The 22004-nt window shown below is 40.7% G+C and overlaps 1 protein-coding gene across 1 annotated transcript in view; it reads left to right on the top strand.

The window, feature by feature from the left end:
* The window catches only part of KIF16B (kinesin family member 16B), a 742061-nt gene that overhangs the window by 549430 nt on the left and 170627 nt on the right, over positions 1-22004 (top strand). Inside the window, 2 exon segments of the mRNA XM_029596778.1 lie at positions 9296-10648; positions 21817-21975. Coding sequence (XP_029452638.1) covers positions 9296-10648; positions 21817-21975 — 1512 coding nt within the window.

Raw genomic sequence — 22004 nt, 5'->3', positions numbered from 1 at the left:
TGTCATTTGCCTTTTCCTCTGCTCGAAACTCTGTACAAGGTTTTCTTGTATTTATTTTGAAATGCACAATAAAAAAAGGTGGCAAAATGTTTTTGATGCATCTCTTTAGCCCAGTAGCCCAAGTTTCCTTTATAAGAGAAGGCTAAATTACACATTTCTAAAAAAAAAAAAAAAATTAAAAAAGGAAAGGGGGGGGGGGGGTTGTTCTTTTCACGTCTTTGGGGCAGCTCTTGTCCAGCTCATAGTTAATATGTTTCATGCCTATATTTTCCTGATGGACTTTTCCCCATGGGTTCTTGGTGGTTCAGCTGATCTTTCGGTCATACATTTTATATTTTGTTTGTTATAGGTTAAGCAATTGGCAATACTTGTAAAACAAAAGTTTTATTAAATGTTTACTGGTAGCTTTTTTCGATCTTTTTCAAAATGCTAAATCTCAACTTTTGCCTACAGTAAATAAAAAAGAATTACTTTTGGTAGAGAGAAAATACAGTCTACATAACCATTCAGTTAGAAAATGATTTTATGAAATTAAATAATAGTTACCCATCTTGTTAAGCATTAAAATATTATCCCAGACATTTGTAACACATTTTATGAAATTAAAAAGACGCTTCTGTTTTTGGATTGCCTGTTTAAGTTGCCATGCAGTTCTAGGCTTGTTTTGTTATTGCTTCTGGCAACCCTTTTCACTCTTATCAAAAGTTTCAATGCAGCAATTCCAAGTCTATCATTTTTTCATCTGATATTTTTTGAGAAAAAAGTTGAAAGAGACAAATTTACAAAAAATATTTAACAAGGTTTTAGTTATAGCTCATTGGAATGGGTATGGTTAGGGCAAAGCCAGGAGGCATAGACCAGCTTGTACAGGTAAATATAGGGGCATTCTGTCACTTGAGTTCCCATTTGGAGCAAAAGACTGCAGTGAAAGAGGTAATGATTATTCTTTTCATCTGTGACTGGCCTGGCCACTCTTCACATATCTGGACCAGCTTGTTTCCCATCAGCTGCTTCTGGGGATACTTGGTAATAAATGAGTACATTTTAAAAGGGCCGCACATGCGCCCATAAACGTGCGTATCTTGCCGCACGCAAAGGTATGCGCTATTTTATAAAGTATACGCATAGGTTATAAAATACTCTTCACACACATATGTCTGCATCTTTACACTTATATCTTATGCGCGCTGAAAGAGAGAGAGTAAGCACCTCTTTATAAGGCTCAACCTGACACTCAATATATGGACCATTGTAAGGGGACACTTTGAATCGAGATGGGTTGGGGTAAGGGTGGTGGTATTATAGACACACTCAGAGGTATTCATTGAAAAATTGACATCATTAAAGAATTTTAGACCTTATAAGTGATGAAAAGTAGTTGATTTGTACAATGCAGCTAGCAGAGACTGCAGTATACAAATCAACTTCGCTTATAAGGTCTAAAATTCTTTAATGATGTCAATTTTACAATGAATACCTCTGAATGTGTCTGTAAATTCAACCCCCCTAACCCTAAGCCACCTCCAAAAAATCCACTTGGATTCAAAGTGCCCCCTTACAATGGTCTATATATTTGAGTGTCAGGCTGAGCCTTATAAAGAGTCTCTCTCTTTCCTTCCCTCTCCCTCTCTCCCCCTTCTCTATGTTCACCAGATTCTTACACCTACTGAGGAGCTGTAGCAAAGTTACATGTGTAACATATGCGTGCTGGCTGAGGAAAATTAGGGGTTACGCTCATCAGTGCTGGCCCCGCCTCTTGAACGCCCATGCCCTGCTGCTTTTCCACCTATTTTTTCTGGGCGTGAGTGCATTAATGTTCATGCGCCCTTCCTGGCTATTTAAAATTCACGTAGCTCCCACGTGGCCACTTATGTGCATATGTGGCTCTTTTGTGTGTGCAATGCTTTTAAAATATACTTCATAATGTTCAGATGCCCCACAATGCAGGAGAAAACCATAGTTGACCCATTGCCAATTACATAGGTTCAGGCAACAGGCATGCCTGAGGTATTTGGCAGTCAACAACAGCGTTCTGTGAATTCTGTCTCATTTCTTGTTGTTCACTCAATTCTGATGCAAAGGTTCTGAAACAATTCTAATGCACAGATTGATGAAGGCAATGTCTGCCTCTAGAGAATCAATCTGCCAACTTATCCTTTATTTACTTCCCTTGTCCACTAAGAAATGGATGCCACTGGACAGACTCATTCAATTCTGATTCAGCGGCCAGTTATCAGAAGTGGGAGATATAGGCTGTACCCAGTTCAAACCCATCTCAGTGGTATGGATCTGTTGGAGTTTGTCAAAGTTTCCTGAGAAATAGTACAGAAACACCTCCCAGTTTCCTTAAGTTTTCATGCTCTAACGGGGGAAAACCCTTGTGCATCGTTTTCCCTGTAAGAAGGATCAGTTCTGGACCCACCTTTGCCCCATTACTGGGGTAGTCATAGGAAGGTCCATATTCAAAAGCATTTAGCCGGCTAACTCAGAAGTTAGCCGGCTAAATGAATTTTTGGGGATTTATCCAGCTAAATTCTATCTAGTTAATAAAATAACCGATTAGAATTTGGCCAGCTAAGTTAGGGGCATTCCAAAGGCATAATTGGGAGGAGTTAAGTTAGATGGTTAAGTTAGCCAGCTAACTCTGATATTCAGAGATGGCTAAGTCTGGTTGGGCCAAAAAGCTGTCCTAAAGTTAGGCGACTGTAGTTAGCCGGCTATCTTTAAGATGGCTGGCTGTATTCAATAATGTGATTTCAGTATTTGAATATACCTCCAAAGTTTATTCAATTAACTTTGCTAGCCAGACTGTGTCTAAATATGGACCTCAGGGTGTATAAGCTGAAGTAAAGTGGTCAGCAGTGGTTGATAAATCCTTGTGAGAGTCCAGGTCTACCACTGAAACACTCTGACAGAGGTAGGGTGATGTCTTCCTGCCAGTATTGGGTCCATGGGGACTCAGTTACTTGTATAGGACTGAGGTCTGCCGTGTTCTTGTTTCCTGGGTCACCAGGAGCAAAAGGAATTTCGCAAAAAACTGTCAGATTCCTGCCCAAGAAAGGAAAGTATTCCTAGAAGGAATCTGGTCAGGGCTAGAGTTAGTAGCAAGGTGTCTCTGGTATTCCATTGTTTGGCAGGGCGTAAAGTAGTTGGTGAAAGAGCAGGAGCCCATAAACAGGATTACGGCTGACTGGGGTCCAGGAGCTTATGACAGCATGGTGGTAGTGAGATTGGGCTCCCCTACTGACAGCAAGGCTGCAGCAGGACCTAATTCAAGGGCTAGAGGCAAGGCAGTGATAACACAGACTTCAGAGTAACTTGCCAGGCTGCTGAAGATCACCAGGCTGAGCTGGAGCAAGAGTAAGATCCAGATTGGCATAGAAGCTGGAAGAAGGTTCAGAGCCTGGCTCTTAAGACACAGATGGTTCACTTGAACAAGTGGGCTAAGCAGCCTTCTGGTTGCTGGAAATGACTTCCCCTTTTAGCTGGGCTTTAGCCAATCCAGACTACTAAGGGAGTGGTTGGAAGATGCCTCCTTTGGCTCCTTATTTTCTTCAGTCCTGTTTCCCTATGTCTTGCTGAGTGGTAGAGCAGCTAGGGCTTTGACCCTGCTTCTTGTGATCAGAATTCTGAAGATTAGATGGAACGACATATTTATTTATAATTAAGTTTTACACAAAGAAATGGGTTATTTAATTATTGCCCACCCTGCATGAGGGTAAAAATATGCTCATATTTCAGCAATTTGTGTACTCTTATCCACATACTGCAGAGGTAGTCCTAGGGGTGGGGGGAGAGCAGAGAATGCAATTGTTTGGTTATACTAAACTCCCCACATAGAAAGCAGACATACATTTCTGCATATAGGTTTTCCATAGGCAATAATCAAAGCAAAATGACTAGTGTAGTTTTGCTTTGATTATTGGTGGAGACTCCACTGGTAAAAATTCCAGTGGAGTTGGATTCCCTTATAGACCATTGATCGCCATCTACGTGAGCGTTTGCATGAAGCCAGGGGATCCAAGAGAATGTCTTCAGGTGCTCCACGCATTCGCCCAACGCCATCCACCCAGACTGCTCCTACACCTAGCATCGAGGAAGAGGAACCGATGCAAATGGGTCACAGTCATCTATCCGCAAAGGAGAAGCGATATCGTCAAAGATCCGGCCTTTGCATGTGTTGTGATCAACCGGGGCATGCGGTACCCTCCTGTCCACTCTGTCCGGGAAACTCCCAGGCCTAGGATCTGCCGGAGGACTCCTCCTAGGCCTGACCACGCCCTCTCCTCTGCTGACTTTATTAATTCAGACGCTCAGGAATTTCACACCCTGGCACTGGTAGACTCTGGGGCCAGTGGAAATGTTATCCTCAGACATCTCATGGAACACCTTCGGATTCCCATCATCTGGACACCAACGCCGTTACTACTTTCTTCTATCCATGGTGAACCATTACCAGGCGAAGTTACCTTCTCCACGGTCCCCATTCACCTTCATACTGGATCACTGCACACGGAGACCATTTCTTTTTTGGTACTGGATAAGGCTATACACCCTGTGGTCCTTGGGCTGCCATGGTTAAAACTACACACTCCACAATTCGATTGGGGTACTCTACAATTGCCCCATTGGGGCAACTCCTGCCATGCTACTACAACATCCATTCTGGGTCTTCCGCTGCAGTACTCCTCCTTCAAGGACGTGTTTTGTAAAAAAGCCGCGGACACTCTACTGCCTCACCGCTCATTTGATTTCGCAATAAATCTTTTGCCTAACACTGAGCCTCCCCGATGAAGGGTCTACCCACTTTCTCTGACTGAGACAAAGGCCATGTCTGAATATATACAAGAAAATTTGGCGAAAGGCTTCATTCAGCCTTCCAAATCTCCTGCTGGAGCAGGTTTCTTTTTTGTGGGAAAAAAGGACGGCTCCCTCCGGCTGTCCATAGATTACTCCGGCAAATGAGATTACCCAGAAGGACCGCTACCCCTTGCCATTAATCTCTGAACTTTTTGACAGGCTCCAAGGGGCCAAGATTTTTACCAAGTTGGACCTCAGAGGAGCATATAATTTGGTCATTATATACCAGGGCGACGAATGGAAAAACGCATTTATTTATTTATTTTATTTATTTATTTATTTAATTTTATATACCGGCAACCGTTTGCACATCGTGCCGGTTTACAAGTAACTTACAACCAAAAGATATATAGGCAAAGCCTTTACAGAAAACAGTATGTAACATAAACGCAGTAATAGAGCAAGTAACTAAATAACTGGGGGAGGGATGGATAGGGGTAGTCGAGACAAAGGAGGGGGCGGGGGAAGGGTGAAAACAGATACATAAGGATAAGATATGTACAGGGATTCGATGTCCATTTTGAATATCTGGTAATGCCATTTTGAATATCTGGTAATGCCATTTGGCCTCTGCAATGCCCCAGTGGTATTTCAGAATATGATGAATGAAATCTTCAGAGATATGCTCTACAGTTGTGTCGTGGTCTGTCTGGACGACATCCTGGAATTTTCACAAGACCTCCAGAGCCATCACCAGGACGTGCCAAAGTTCTGCAACGCTTATGGGATAACCAGTTATACATCAAACTGGAGAAATGTTCCTTCCACCAGGAGTCTGTCCCTTTTCTGGGCTATGTGGTCTCCAGCCAGGGGTTCCAGATGGACCCACAAAAGACCAAGAGTATTCGGGATTGGCCTCAACCAACAGGCCTTAAGGCACTCCGAAGATTTCCGGGCTTTACTAATTACTACAGGTCATTCATCCACCATTATTCAACACTGACTGCTCCTCTCACAACTATGACTCGAAAGGGAGCCAATCCCTCCCAGTGGTCACCAGAAGCTATAACCTCCTTCCAGGAGCTCAAGGAGGCGTTCCTACAAGAACCATGCTTGCGTCATCCCGATCCCCGATGACCCTTCATCGTCAAAGTGGATGCTTCAGACGTCGGTGTTGGTGCAGTCTTCAGCCAGCATTCAGCCAATCACACCTTGCACCCGTGCTCATTCTTCTCCCGACGCTTCTCCCCGGCTGAGCATAATTATGGAATCGGGGACAAGGAATTACTGGCGATTAAATTGGTCTTTGAGGAGTGGCACCCCTGGCTCGAGGGAGAGCAGCACCAAATCACGGTATGTACTGACCACAAGAACCTCAAGTATCTACACCATGCTCAACACCTTACTCACAGGCAGGCCCGCTGGTCTCTTTTTTTGACTCGGTTCAATTTCCTACTACGATACTGGCTAGCCAATAAGAGTGCCAGAGCCGATGCACTCTCTTGTTCTTTCACCACTGAAGATGTTCCACGGCACATCATATATCCAACAAAAGTTCTCCTCTCTGCCACACTCACAGTGCCATTGGGGAAGACGGTGGTCCCCCGACCACTTCGAAGGAAAATCCTCCGCTGGGCGCATGATTCCTTGCTCGCAGGCCACCCCGAACAAGCTAGAACTCTTTCCACTCTCCAGAGATTCTACTGGTGGCCCAACATGAAAAAAAGACGCTCGAGCGTATGTAGAATCATGTCCCACTTGCGCTCATCAGAAGCCGCCGGCAGGCCGTCCTTGGGATCTCCTTCAACCCCTTCCTGTATCTAATGAGCCGTGGACACACATAGCCAGGGATTTCATTGTGGACTTACCCCCTTCCAGTAGCAACAACACCATTTGGGTCACCGTGGACCGATTTTCGAAGATGGCTCACTTCATGGCATTACCTGGTCTTCCTTCCACTCCAGAGTTGGCAAAACTATTCATCCGTCATATCTTTTGCCTCCACGGACTCCCGAGACATATACTCTCTGAACGAGGTGTTCAATTTACAGTGAGATTTTGGAAGTCATTGTGTACAAAATTCGACATAACCTTGGACCTCACATCAGCCTATCACCCGCAGGCCAATGGTCAGACAGAGAGAATGAACTGTACCCTGAAACAGTTTCTTCTGGCGTATGTGAACTCTTGGCAGAATGACTGGTTCGACTTGCTTCCCTGAGCGGAATTTGTCTTAAACACCCATCAATCTGCATCTACCGGGTCATCACCCTTCCAAATAGTATACGGACGCCAGCCTCTGCCTCCTCTTTCATTACCTCTGTCTGTGTCATCTCCAGCTATTCTGTGCAAGAGTTACACCAACTTTGGAAACACACCAAATAACTGCTACAGCAGGCCGCTCAGAAGGCAAAGAAATTCTACGATGCCCATCATTGAGCAGCTCCACAATTTAACCCTGGAGACAAGGTGGTGCTCAGCACTCGCTTTATTCGCTTGAAACTGCCCTCAGCCCGCTTCGCTCCCAGATACATCAGGCCTTTTCGCCGGCTGGGTCCGGTCACTTACAATCTCCGCCTACCCACATTGCTCAAGATTCATAACACCTTCCACATCTCACTACTGAAGCCTCTCATCTTGTCCTCTAAGAAACCACCAGAACCACAACCTCTGGCATTAGAAGAGGACAATTACGTATCAGGTACAGAATGTTCTGGATATCAGGAAGCGCGGGAAGCGATGGGAATATCTGATCTCATGGGAAGGATTTGGTCCCGAAGAGAACAGTTGGGAGCCTGCAGTCAATATCCTTGACAAAGAACTGATCAAGCAGTTTCTGCTTCTCATCTGAGAAAGCCCAAACCCCTGGGGAGGGGCCCTAAGCAGGGAGGTATTGTTATGCCCGTCGGTCGCAGACAGTTGCGACCGCTGATGCTCACCTCTTGCTTCTCTGCTTTGACTTCGTTGGGTGGATTAGCGGCCTCTGCCAGCTATCGTCGGCCTGTTCGCCTCTGTTCCCGGGCCTCCCTGGTCGGCGTGGATGCTACCGACCGCCATCTTGCCCTTGGAGTTCCTAAGGCACACATGCTCTCGGGCCAGTCTTAAGCACGTCATGGCGGGAACCTCAGGGGCATCCCCCCCCCCCCCCGGATGACGTCAGTCTTCACGGACTCTTAAGTCAGCTGGTCCTGTCTGCCTACGACTTGGCAATGAGTTCTCTCATTGCTGAATCCGCTTTGCTCACTACAGACGTCCGTTCCAGTTCCCGCTTCTTCGGTGTGAGGCGTCCCGGGTTCCCGCTCCTCGGGGACCCTTCCTCGTCTCTGGCTATCTGCTCCTCGGCGGGCCTTACGCCTTGGACTGCTGTTTACCCCGTTCCCTGGGGCTTCCCCTGGAACCACCCCTACTGTGAGTACTTCGTCTATGGACCCCTACCGTATCATCTCTAGTGAGGAACCTCATCAGTGTACCCCGCTCTGTGGACCACTACCATATCATCTCTAGTGAGGAACCCTTATTGGTGTACCCTGCTCCGCGGACCACTATCGTATCATCTCTCCTGAGGAGCCTCTTCTGTGTACCCCGCTCTGCGGACCATTGCCATATCTTCTCTACTGAGGTAACCTCCTTGGGTATTCCCCACTTCACTGACTCTGTGGCACCTCTGTGTCTGTGTGACTTTCTCCTGCACTCCCCGCTCCGCAGGCAGTGCCATTCTACTACTTTAATAAAGAATCTAGTCATCTCCCTGTGTCTGACGTCAGCTGAGACCTTGCCTCCTGACAGTGAGGCCCAAAGGGCTCCTCCTTGTGGGCAGTACCATCTCTCACCTCAGCCCAGGGCCCACATACCTACAAATCCTAACACCCTCTTTCTATCTGACTAAATTTACAATGGTAAAATTTAGGGGGGCAGAGGAAGGGAATGTTTAATTATAGGTTTTTGTCCAGGTAGCTGAAAAATTACCAAGGTATACCCCTTTGAATATTGACCTCTTTATTGCTGTTGCCCATCCTGCACCTATAAATGGAAGATTTCAGTTTCTTTATTCAAATTTGATTCCTTGCCTTTTCTTCTTGAATTAAAGGCAGGAAATAATACTGATTTGGACAATTTCATGGGAACATACTGATTTCAAAACAATATCATATTAATTCATAATGAACTGTGAATTTTTATCAGACATTTGTTTTATTTGAGTAATGTATGATGCTGACTTTACTTTTATTGTACATGCAGTATGTAGATAATGCATTTATTTTTCAATTGAGTAAGAATACAGTAAACAGGAGAGAGATGTTAATAACTGAACTAAATTAATATAAGGACCAACATGGTTTCTATAAAACAGCTAAGAACTACAATAGAAAATTATTCAGAGGAGTGTTAACCATTTTAAGACTTATGTTAAGCTGTAAAAAACCTGTATGGTTGCAACAGTGGAAAATCCATAATTAAGATGGAAACCTAATAAATGTACTTTATTTTTCCATAGGAGACTGATAAAAGAAATGGAAGAGAAACAAAGATGTGAAAAGGCAGAACTGGAAAAAATTCAACAAGAGGTGGAATCTCAGCGTAAAGAAACTGAAATAGTGCAGCTTCAAATCAGGAAACAAGAAGAGAGCCTGAAGCGGCGAAGTTTGGACATTGAAAGCAGGTTAAAAGATTTGCTGGCTGAAAAAGAAAAATTTGAAGAAGAACGGCTAAGGGAGCAGCAAGAAATTGAAATGCAAAAAAAAAAGCAAGAAGAAGAATGTTTTATCCGTGTTCAGGAAGAGCTGCACAGACTGCATGAACTTCATAGCTCAGAGAAAGCCAAGAAAATGGAAATATTTAGAGATCTAGAAAAACTTAAAAGGGAGAAGGATGAACAGTATATCAAGCTGGAGTCTGAAAAAAAAAGACTTGAAGAACAAGAAAAGGAACAAAAATCACTTGTGGGTCGTCTTGAAGAACAGCTTCGAGAAAAACAGGAGATGATAAACTTAGTCAAGAGAGGTGATGTTGAGTGGGTTGAGGAAGAGAAAAGGATTCTTGAAAGCATCAGAGAAGAGCTCTTGGAAGCTAAGGAAGCCAGATCTGAAGGCGAAGAGGATCATGAAGAGGTCGAAAAGGCAACACAAAATTACACGGATTTTAAAAAGAAACAGCAGGAGCAATTGTCTAGTTTGGAGAGGGACCTGGTTCAACAAAGAAAACTCCTGGAAAAGGAAATAGATGAGGATAGCGAAACACTGGATGATTTAAGACTTTCACTTGAAAAGCACTCAAATCTGCTCCATGGAGATAATGAAAGTGCCCTAGATGCACAAATAGCTGAAGAGTCTGACCAGATAAAGCAAGCAGAAAACAGGTTACAATATAAGCTACGTCAGCTTCATTATATAAAAGAGATTAATTTGCCAGCTTTGTTGGAAGAGAAACAAAGAACTGCTGAGATCCTTGATAGTGGTCTGCTAGGTTTGGACAATACTCTTTATCAAATTGAGAAAGAAATTGAGGAAAAAGAAGAACATCTTGCGCAGTATAGAGATAACACAAACCAACTGCAGCAGCTTCAAGAAACATTTGAATTCACAGCTAATATTGCACGACAGGAAGAAAAAGTTCGTAAGAAAGAAAAAGAAATTCTTGAATCAAAGGAGAAACAGCAGAGAGAAGCCTTAGAACAAGCTGTAGCTAAACTGGAGAGAAGGCACTCTGCTCTTCAGCGCCAGTCCACCATAGATCTTGAAATCAAAGAGCAGAAAAGAAAACTTGCTACTCTGAATAGTAGTGAAGAGCAGGCAGGACTACAAGAAAGTATAGAGGCTGAACAGAAGACTTTAGAACAAGAGAGAGAACGGTGAGTATAATGTTTAATATTTTTGTTTCTGACATTGTTTGCTAAACTCAACTAATGGATAAATTGTTGTAAAAATCAAAACAAACAAAATATATATTTTTATTTTTTTCCATCCCGATTAAGGCTGATTGAGCAGTAAGTTATTGACCCAATCATTTGTCCAGCAATCCTGCCTTGAATGTAAGATTCTTAGTGCTGAGGAGCATCTATAGTACAGTCCTTACTTTCTCAAACTGCATTGGAAACCATCTTCAAACCAATAATATATACATTCCTTGATGGCTGAAGACAGTTTAGTTTGTTGTTGGTAATCACTTGAAAATATGTGCTTTGCTGGATTTCAAACTCATTGGGTAAGAGAGTTAAATGAGGATTGGATTGGATTTTATGCCAGCAGTAGTAAAATAGAGATATTATCTTGTTTTTCCCTTTTGGGAGTTGGGACAGCAATAAAATTTGCTGATAGCTACACTGATAGTGCTAGGCACATGGTAGATATGCTCAGCAAGCAGGACCCTCATATTTGAAAAAGAATCGTGTAGAACAGACTGGGTTTAAAATTTTAGTCTAGCAGGTAGATAAGTTTCCCTGACTGGACAATAAGATTTCCTTTATTTTCTCATTAAAATTGTTCTATTTGCATACCATTCAGCAGGACATGATAGATTTTTAAGTTTTTATTTTTAGTTCTATTTACTCTGTATTTGTGGTAGATCTCTAGGGAACTGAAATCAATTTGGCTGGCTTGATCTTGCTCTAGCTAAGTGTCACTGATTAGAAATATCAAATAGGTTGGCAGCAATATATTTATCTTTGCAATGAAATCTCTGAATACTAAAGAAATATCCCTGCATTTTATACTCATTGATATTTTAGTATGTAGCTAAAGATTTTGATTGAAAGGAAAAGAAAAAAAACATATATCTGTGAGTTGTCAGAATCTTACAGTCTGTGCTTATTTATAGAAATAAAATATGATGGTAGATAAGAATATTAGATTTAGTCCTCCCAATTTCATTCCTGGTGCAATGCCATAGACCCCTGTTAATATCTGATTTTTCCTTCACAAGAAGAAATCCTCTGGGCTTATGACAACCTTTCTTGATTTTCTTTATCACTTTTTGTCTCTACCACCTATCTACTCTGCACTGGGAGGCCTTTCCATGTGCCTGCTACCCTTTCTGTCAAGAAATATTTCATGATTTTTTCCTCAGTCTACTCTCCATAGAGTCAAATACCATGACCTCTTTTTCTAGAGCATTCTTTTATCTGAAAATACATTTGATTTTATATTTGATTTATACTCTTGAGGTATTTGATTCCCACTATCATATCCCTACCCATGCCATCTCTTTTCCATTGTATACATATTTTAATCATTAAATCTCATCTCAGTAGTCTGGAATAAGTAATGGGTCTATTGTGCATATGGATAGGTGTTGATGGACTTGCTGGCTACTTATTATCTATGGTGATATATATAAGAACGTAAGAAATTGCCATGCTGGGTCAGACCAGTTTTAAAGGGTCAGGGTGGGTTTTTTGTTTATCGGATCAGGCACAGCCGATAAACAAAAATCGGGCCGTACGATAAAAATTATAGGATTTGAATCGGAACCGAACCGATTCCGGTTCCGATTCACATCTCTACTAACTATCCCTAATTTTTTTATTTTAATACTTACTGCTCCTCCAAAGCAGAAGTAGTTTCCCGGGACAACAGCTAATGTCACTGTCCCGTCCTGCTCATGCCCCCAGGTCGACCCTTTTCCCTCGGCCGGCACTTCTGCGCGTACTGGGGTTTACGTGCGTGGCTGGGCTCATTGTAAAGTGCGCACGGCGCGTGCAAGGCCTGGCTATTCAAGTAAACCCCCAAATTTATGCACATAGCCCTTTTAAAATCCAGGCTTTAGATTTTTATACTCCAGATGCAGGCTTCTGCACTTTTTTTTCCATTGTTTTTAACTGCCAAGCACTGAAATGCTCTTCGAAATTTCTCAGATCACTTCTTATTTTATCTACTCCCTCACAGGTATCCATTTTGCTGTGGATCTTCGTGCTGTCTGTTAAAAAGGCAAACTTTTTCTTTTAATCCCTCTGTAATATTGCTCACAGGGAAGATAAATTTAAACATGCATGCATGTATTTTATATCGTGCATGCAAGTACCCATACATGATATAAAATATGTGTAAATCTACAGCATGCTCACTTAACTAAAAGACACGTGACGTTCAACATAGCTGGAAAAGTTTTGACTTATCCAGCTAAGTGGCGCCACTTAGCCAGATAAGAAAAAAGAGAACATAAGCCTTGCCATACTTGGTCACACCTAGGGTCCATCAATCCCTGTATCATGTTTCCAATAGTGGCCAAGCCAGGTCACAAGTACCTGGCAGGGATCCCAAGAGGTAGATTGATTCCAAGCTGCTTATCCCAAGCGTAAGCAGTGGATTTCTGCAAGTCTTCCTTAATAATGGCTAATGAACTTTTCCTTCAGGAACTTGTTCAAACCTTTTTTAAACTCAGCTATACTAATTGCTTTCACCACATCCTCTGGCAATGAATTTCAGAGCTTGACTAAAAAAATATTTTCTCTTATTAGTTTTTAATATATTACCCAGTAAATTCATTGGGGCAGATTTTCAAAGGGTTACGCGCGTAAGAGACGCTATGGCTGCCAGTCCATAGTTGTAAGCTAAGACCACACTGGCATTAATCAAACTGCTATCTCACCAGGGCAGTTCAGACCCTGACAGCCTAACTCCTAGCCGTGTCCGTTCTGGGATGCAAAATGCAAATTTAAGAAAAACTTTCTGTGAGCTGAAAATTGAGGTTTTTGTCATAATCTGCCAGAAATATCAACTGGTCTTTAAAGTATAGGCATAAAAACACTTAAGACAGCTCACGTGGAGTGCTAGATAGAAAATCTCCAGGCAGCTGTTCGGCCATTACTGGAGCTGGGCTTGAGAACATAAATATTATGCAGGCTCAGACCAAGGGCCATCAAGTCCAGCATCTTGTCTCTGAAGTGAACAATCCAAGTTACAAATACCTAACAGATCCCATAAAGTAGAACTATTTCTTGTTACTCGCTTCCAAGAATAGCAATAGCAATAGCTCTCCTTAGTCTACCTGGCTAACATTGTGCTATAGACTTTTCCTCTAGGAACTTGAAGAAACTTCTTTTAAACCCTGCTATGCTAATCGCCTCTACAAATCCTCTGGCAACAGATTCCACAGCTTAATTAGGCACTGAGTAAAAAAGTACTTCCGATTACGTCTGCATCAGGAGTGAGTCCAGCAGCTTGCGGGAGCTTCCTACGAGCTTCGCATCTTAACACATTCCTAAGATTCTATTTCCATTTTTGACCACCTCCACACACACAGCCAAGGATTTCAATGTACTATTCACAAGGACTCCAGGGTCCCAATACAGGACCCAACATTGTGTACCTATAGCTGGGATTTGTTTTCTCTGTGTGCATTGATTTGAACTTTTCCACATTAAATTTCTTCTGTCATTCAATTGGTATTCAGTTCACCTAATCTCCTGGTCTCACAAGGTCCTTCTGTAGTACCTTGCAATCTGCTGCTAGTTTAACAACTTTGAATAATTTAGTGTCATCTGTAGATTTGATCATCTCACTCATCACCCCTTTTCCAGATCATTTAGGAATAGGTTAACCAGCACAGGTCCTAGTATTGATCCCTGAGGTACTTTACTAATGACCTTTCTCCATTTGGAAAACTGACCATTTAGTCCTACTTTCTGTTTCCTGTATTTTAACCAATTACTAATCCACAGGACATTGTCTCCTATCCAATGAATTTGCAATCTCCTGAGGAATCTCTCATGTGGGACTTTGTCAGATGCCTTTTAAAAATCTAAATATGCTATAACAACCAGCTGACCTATATCTACATGTTTGTTTACACCTTCACAAAATCTAATAAATTGGTAAGGCTATGCTTCCCTTTACTAAAACCGTGTTTATTATTCCCCATTAAGCCATATCTGTCTATTTAAGCAGAGGTTTTGTTTCTAAGAATGGTTTTAATCATTTTGCCTGGCACTGATGTTGGGCTTACCGTCTTTACGGAGCTCCTCTAATTGCAGAGGCAGAAAAGCAGCATCCATGAGGGAATACCTTTAAAATGCACTTTAATATGTCTTCAAGACCAGAGAACCAAGCACAAAACACCTAAGTTCTTGAGGGGAAGAGGAGAGATTACTATGGGCTTCATATTACTCAGTGTGGGCTGGATGGTGGACCCCAAGTGGTACCAGATGTGACAAGAGGAGATGTTCAAGGGAGTCCCCACATCAGATGCCTTGGGATCCTGCCTTAAGAGGTAAATTTTTTTTCTTGGGTGCATAAGTATCACAAGCCACATAGTGCAACACAATAGCAATTGCCACATTGTGAACAGTGAAAATAGACTGTGGTATCTCAAGTCTTGCCTAACATTGAACTGTTAAAGTTTGAGCACCCAGGTTTCATTACAGTGTTTATCAGCTTTCTCATGAGATGACAGAAAAACAGAATACCCACATTCTTGTTTGTTGCAAGAAAGCTCCCTCCCTTCCCCACAATCCAGGGCAAAAGTAAGATATGTCATTCTGGGTCCAACCAAGGTTCATTGAGACCAGTATCCTGTTTCCAACAGTAGCTAGTTTGGGTACTTTTGCCTGTCCCTTCTCTGTGAAGTTTGCTGGAACCATTGTAGGGAGGTTTACTTTTACTTTTTTTTTTTTTTAGTTTAGTCATTATTATGGGTTTTTACAATATTTCTGTGATCACCAACAGGGGATGTTACATCTTTGCTGCTGTTTTAGTACAGAAACCTGTGGCATGTAATCTGGTGAATATTCCAATAAATGTTGTGTCTTTACAGGCTGCTACTCCTGAATCTTTTACTTTAACCATGCTTAAAGTTAATGATTTATCTTTAAGACAACAATTGGATATTATCTTATCATTTTTTACTAAAGTATCTCTTTTACTAAAGAAAATAATATAGATTTTCTTTTTTATCAGAAACTTGGTTAAAAGAAACAGACTCTCCATTATTAAATCTAAATTTCTCAGATGGCTATTCCTTCCTATAACATAATAGAATGGGGAGAAATGGTGGAGGTGTCTTGATATTTTATAAAGCCTGTTTTGTCTTAAAATCTTTGACGTTCTCAATTGATCACGATTGTGAGAATACAGTTTTCAAGCTTGGCGATCTAGTTTTTGCATTAGTTTACTGCCCTCCTGAATTTTTAGCTAGAGATTTGACAACAAAAGAGAATTTTTTTAATTCTCTTTTGATACATTATTCTAAGATTAATCTCTTAGGTGATTTAAATCGTCATTTAGATTGTAAATTTAGGGAAGTTTTTAATGATTTTCTGGAGTTTATAAACTCTGTTTTAATACTACAGATTTCATCCCTGACTCATAAGGAAGGGTCATATACTTGATCAAATGATTTCTCCCAAACAACTTGCCTCTAAAAATATGATTGCTATTACCAATCTTTTGCCTGTTTTGTGACAGATCATTATTTTGTAAAGTGGCAAGTTTCCATTGTTAAGAAAGGAATTAAACATGCTAATAATTTAGTACAGCAGTAGGTGAGATCATTTACAGATTTAGATGGGTTTAAGACCGAATGGTTAATAACTAAAGATCTTTTGAGTTCTGCCTTTGCTGATAGTATGGCTACTTCATTGATAGAAACTTTAGGAATTGTTTATGATGACAATCCACCACTAGTACAGAGATGGCAGAGATCTGCAAATAGCAGAGAGCCTTGGTATGACAGTTCATTGGTTCGATACAAAACGATAATGAGGTGTCATGAGAGGGCTTGGAGGAAAAATAGGTTTGAGTCTACTCATTAATTGTTTTTCTCTGCTAGACAGGAATATAAAAAAGTGTTTCAAGCAGTCAGAAAAAATTATTATACCTTGCATTTTCAGTCCTCTCTCAACCGACCATCTGAATTATTTGGCATTGTAAAATGGATAAATGAGCATGCTTCTAAAGAAGTGATCTCTTGCAGTTTTTCATCAGAAGACAATGCAAGTCATTTAAAAAATAAAGTCGCTTCTATATGCGACCAGATTGCTTAACTGCCATTCACATTAACTTAAATTTTGAGTCCCTCTATATCCACAGTTGAATCGATGGCTATTTGGAACTCATTTGAGGAGGTTGGTGTTACCAAGGTAGAAAAAAATGAGTCAAATTAAAAAGTCATTTTGTCCTCTTGACCCTTGTCCATTCTCCGTTATCTACGTTTTAAAAGATAATTTTGGAGCAATTTTGGCCTCAAATAATCATTAAAAGAGGGTCTTGTTCCATCAGAATTTAAGCAAGCATCTATCAAACCAGTATTGAAAAAAGGAAGCTTACCCTTAGATCTTCCCTCAAGTTATCGTCCCATTTTAAACATATTAACAATGGGTAAATTATTGGAAAAAGCAATTTATTCACAATTCTCTTACTTTCTTTTAGAAAATCAGATACTGCATCAATATCAATGTGGTTTTAGGAAGGGTCATAGTACCGAAATCCTCCTCCAGACAGTTTTAGATTTTTTGGTTCAAGCTTTTGATAGAGGCGAAGCTGTTATTGCTCTATTTTTAGATGTAGCATCAGCTTTTGATACGGTTTTGCATGATGTATTGTTGGACAGATTAAATCAATAGGGATTTGTGGGACAGTTCTTGCTTGGTTTTGGTCCTATTTTGGATCAAGAAAGCAGCGAGTATTGATGGGTGGGAATCAGTCTGATTGGTTCAATATTTCTTGTGGGGCTCCCCAAGGCTCTATGTTGGCTTCTGCATTATTCAATGTTTATTTAAGGCCATCTTGCTCTTTATTGGATAAGCTAGGAATTCCTTTTAGAATGTATGCACATGATCGTCAGCTGTTCTTTGTTATAAATGGTGATCCTCGAGCTTATTTTAATCAGATTGCTACAAATGTTCAAGTTAAAAATGAATGAATGAAGCAGAACCATGTGATCCTTAATGTTCAGTGCCATTGTAAGGGGAGTGCCACATTGCCCATTTTGTTTGAGTTGGTGACAATGCAAGATGAGACCAAGGAAAAGGGGGTGCTGAATGAAACACTGCCCAGGGCAACTTCTGTCCAGTAACTGCTCTGCTCAACCCAACTGGTGGGACTGCAGCAGACATGATGCCTACACTGAGGGAGGAGCTGGACAGGCAGAGGGGAGAGGTGTTTCTCATGGTACCACAGGGACCAGTTCTATACATTTTCATAATTGATATTGGGGAAGAACGGTCAGGAAAGGTTTGTCCTTTTGATAATGATACCAAAATCTAGGGTAGGTGTGAAAAATATGAGGAGGGATCTAGCAAACATTGAGGGATGCTCTATATCAGTGATGGCGAACTCCAGACCTCGAGTGCTACATCAGGCCAGGTTTTCAGGATATCTACAATGAATATGCATGAGAAAGATGTGCATGCACTGCCTCCTTTATATATAAATCTGTCTCGTGCATATTCATGGTGGATATCCTGGAAACCTGGCCTGTTTGTGGTAGTCAGGGTCTGGAGTTAACCATCACTGGACTAGAAACTGCAGCTAAGATTTAAAACTAAAAAATGCAGCATCATATATTTGGATGCAAAAACCCAAGGATGTGGTACAGTATAGGGGTGAAATTCTTCTATCCATGAATGAAGAGCAGGATCTGGGGGAAAATTATATCTGATAATCATAAGGTGGCCAAACAGGTGGTTAAGGTGATGGTTAAAGTCAAAAAGATGCTTGGGTGCTCAAGGAGAGGAATGATCAGCAGACAAAAGGAATGATATTTTTCATGTAGAAGTCTCTGCTGAAACCTTATGTGGAATACTGTGTACAATTCTGGAGACCGCACCTGCACAAGGATATAAACCGAATGGAGCCAGTCCAAAGGGTGGCTACTAAAATGGTCAATGATATTCCTTGTAAAGCATATGGGGATAGACTTAGAAATGTAAACATATATCCCCTAGAGGAAAGTCAGGATAGGACAGATAATATAGTGACATTTAAATACCTCCAAGGTATCAATGCACAGGAGGAGGGCATCTTTCAATAGAAAGAAGACTCTGGAATGAGGAGTCATGGGATGTGAGCAAAAGGAAGTAGACTCAGGAGTAATCTAAGGAAATATTCTTTACAGAGAGGGTGATGCATGTATGGAACAGCCTTCCCAGTGGAGGTGGTGAAGACAAGATCAGTATCTGAATTGAAAAGTGTGGGACAAGCATAGGGGAATTTTAAAGGAGTGGTAGGGATTGTAGAGATGGGCAGACTAGATAGGCCCTATAGTCTTTTTTTGCTGTCATGTTTCTATGTTCCTGTAATAGGAAATGCAATTAAAAAGCCATGGATATTGACATACAGCTTTGTTGCAGTACAGTGCCTCAAGTCAGATTCAAATTGATTGCAATAATACCAAATATTAATTCAAAGGTTGCTGAAGAAACTCCCATGACACATCACAGTAGTGGTTATATTAAGTAATATTATACGACACATGGTATATCACAGTGTATCTCTACAATAATTTTGATGTTAACTCATTTCAGAATTGCACTTTTGGTTTAAGTACTACCATCAAGCTCCATTCCATGAATGTGTCAGTCAGATGGAAAACTGTATATAGGTGATTGTTGGGTGGTTAGTGGCATGCTTTATGTGTAAGCTAAAGCTAGAGATCAAATAGGATCTGCAGTATTATATGAGGGTGCAAAATTGAAAGACTGCATGGACTTGGAAGTCTTTATCTCTTGTCAGTTTCTTTGATTCTAAACTATTGATAGTTAGACCTTAAGTGGACTTGTGCATCATTAAATTTATTTATTTTATTTTGATTTTTTCTATACCGGCATTCGTGATAACATCACATCAAGCCGGTTTACAGTAAACAATGGGGTAATAACTGGAACATAGAACCAAATATGTAATATACATATTATAAATACAGTTACAATAAACAAGGATACGTACAACTAGGAGTAAGAAGAAGAAAAGATAGGAACTTTAACATGTTGTATTAACCTGTAGAATGGTAAAGTTTCCAAAGATGGAAGTGAATGATTTACAATGAATTGTTCAGTTCAAAAATGCAGTTTTTAACAATGAGGAAGAAAACATAAGTAATGAAGATTCTGGATGTTTATAAAGTGTAGGGGAAGATTATCAGGATGGTTATAAAAGAGAATTGTTGCTTGGAATTTGAATATCGGAGAGAATTGTTTTTAGTCTGAGTCTGGGAAGGCTTGTTTGAAAAGCCATGTTTTGAGTCTTTTTCTAAATGTCAATAAGCAGGGTTCTTGTCTAAGTTCCGTTGGTATGGTAAATGATATCAAAGCTTGGGGGGGGGGGGGGAGAGTTGCCAAGATGGCAGCATAAGGAGGGAAGCTATTTTGAGAGCTCCCTGGATTCTTTTTGCCATTTCCAATGAGCCATTGTTATTATGGGTAAACACAAGGGCTCAACTAGGAGGAAATCTTCAGAGCTTTTTCAACAAGTATCTGTCAGGGTTTATGGCCACTATACCTGTTGCTCCTTCAGATGTCTCCCCTGTTGGATTAAGTGCAGAAGCCACTGACCGCTGGACTTGGAGGTTTCTCTTATCCCTAATGGTCAAACTGACCTCAACCCCAGCTCTCAACGATGAGTTTTAGCTGCAGGAGCTGGCTATGTTTTTCCCAGTAGGAGGGTCTGAGGTAGCATATAAGGCTGCACTGATCTCAGGCCTCACAAGAGGAAGCAGACCCTCCATGTAGCAGCTGCAGCAACAAGCATTGGGAGGAAATGGAGGATCTGAAATTTTGACACTTCTGGCCATGGCAGTTATAAGAATTGAATGGACTGCTGGACAGGTTATTGGGGTAAAAGACGGCACCCCACTCGGAGATAACTGAGGCAGTCAGTGGACTATCCTCTCAGGCTTCTTTAATGAAACCAGATACCATCATTTTAGACAGTATATGGAATGCCCTTGTTTGAGATGAAAAAACTATGACTTTTTTTTTTTTTTAGCATCCCTTATCTTAGATATGTATTCTAGAATGCAGTCTCAGGAATCGAGCATGAGCTCCCAAGTGGAAAGGATTGAAAAATTGGAGCATATCACTGAACAAATAACATCTGTGAAGTTTAATACAGGATAAAAATGTACATTGGAAAGTTGGAAAAACTGGAAAATTCTGCTAAGTTTTTAAACCTTATAATAATAAATTTTTCCTAAATCTCCTTTTTTATCCTCATGGGAACTATTTACAAAATGTCTGAAGGAAGAATTCCTGATGAAGGTGTGCCTCTTGTGAGAAAATCTTTCTTTTTACCTTTTTGGAAAATGACTGAAAGTGAAGCTACAGCAGATGGGATTGAGGATGCATTGGTGAACTTCTGTGCTGGTAGTCTTGATTTGACAAAATTTCTTGGAAAATATAAGTTACAATAAATACTAGTGCTGAACTTTTGGTCATCTTTGTGTTTCTCTAAGGTCAGGACACTATTCTTGGACTTTTTTTTAGAAATCTTCAAGTTTAGTTCACCAGCAATAAGGTATGAATTTCTCAGATCTGTGCCAAAAAAATTAATCTGTGTATGTGCCAGGAGGCTGTGGCCTCAGACACAGCTTTCATTATTTGATTTGCTTGTGAATATATTATTCTGTGTTCTCGTGTTGGATACATATTTTTCAGTCATCTTAATTGAAGTTTTTATTGGATAATAAGCAGAATAGGCCTAGTGCTGGTACTGTAACTATTATTGGTCATATTAGGAAGCTTAATGAAGTGTTTAGTAGTTCATAAATTAGTTTAGGTATTTACTTTCCTGTCAACAGATTGCTTTATTTTATTTTCTGATCTAAATACCTTGTTCCAAGGTTTTTCTATTGGTTTCCTCTCTTTTTGTGAATCTCTGTAGAAGCTGATAATTGTTTATTTTGTCTTTTTATTATTTTGGATAATATAATTATCAATGTTTTTCTTTGATTTGTCAAGTTATACTTAAATTTAAAATGTAGATAAATATGAACAAATTATCATCTCACAATAGATATTATTGAAATTTTCTAAGGAAGTGATATTTTTAAAGCCTTAGTAATACATTTCATTTTAAAATCTACAAACAGGTTATCACAGGAAATTCAACAACTGAAGCAGAAGATATGCGAGAGTGATATTATGCAAAAAGGACATCACGTAACAGTGGAAGAGAAAACCACTCATACCAGTACTCCTTCCAGCCCTATAAAATTGCAATCACACATCCTTCCATTGAATGATGACAGGTACATATTGAACTCTTATGTGTACACTA

The sequence above is a fragment of the Rhinatrema bivittatum genome, chromosome 3 (assembly GCF_901001135.1).
Source record: "Rhinatrema bivittatum chromosome 3, aRhiBiv1.1, whole genome shotgun sequence".
NCBI classification, from domain to species: Eukaryota; Metazoa; Chordata; class Amphibia; order Gymnophiona; family Rhinatrematidae; genus Rhinatrema; species Rhinatrema bivittatum.
The sequence above is the reverse complement of the archived record's forward strand: the minus strand, read 5'-3'. Positions and strand labels throughout refer to the sequence as shown.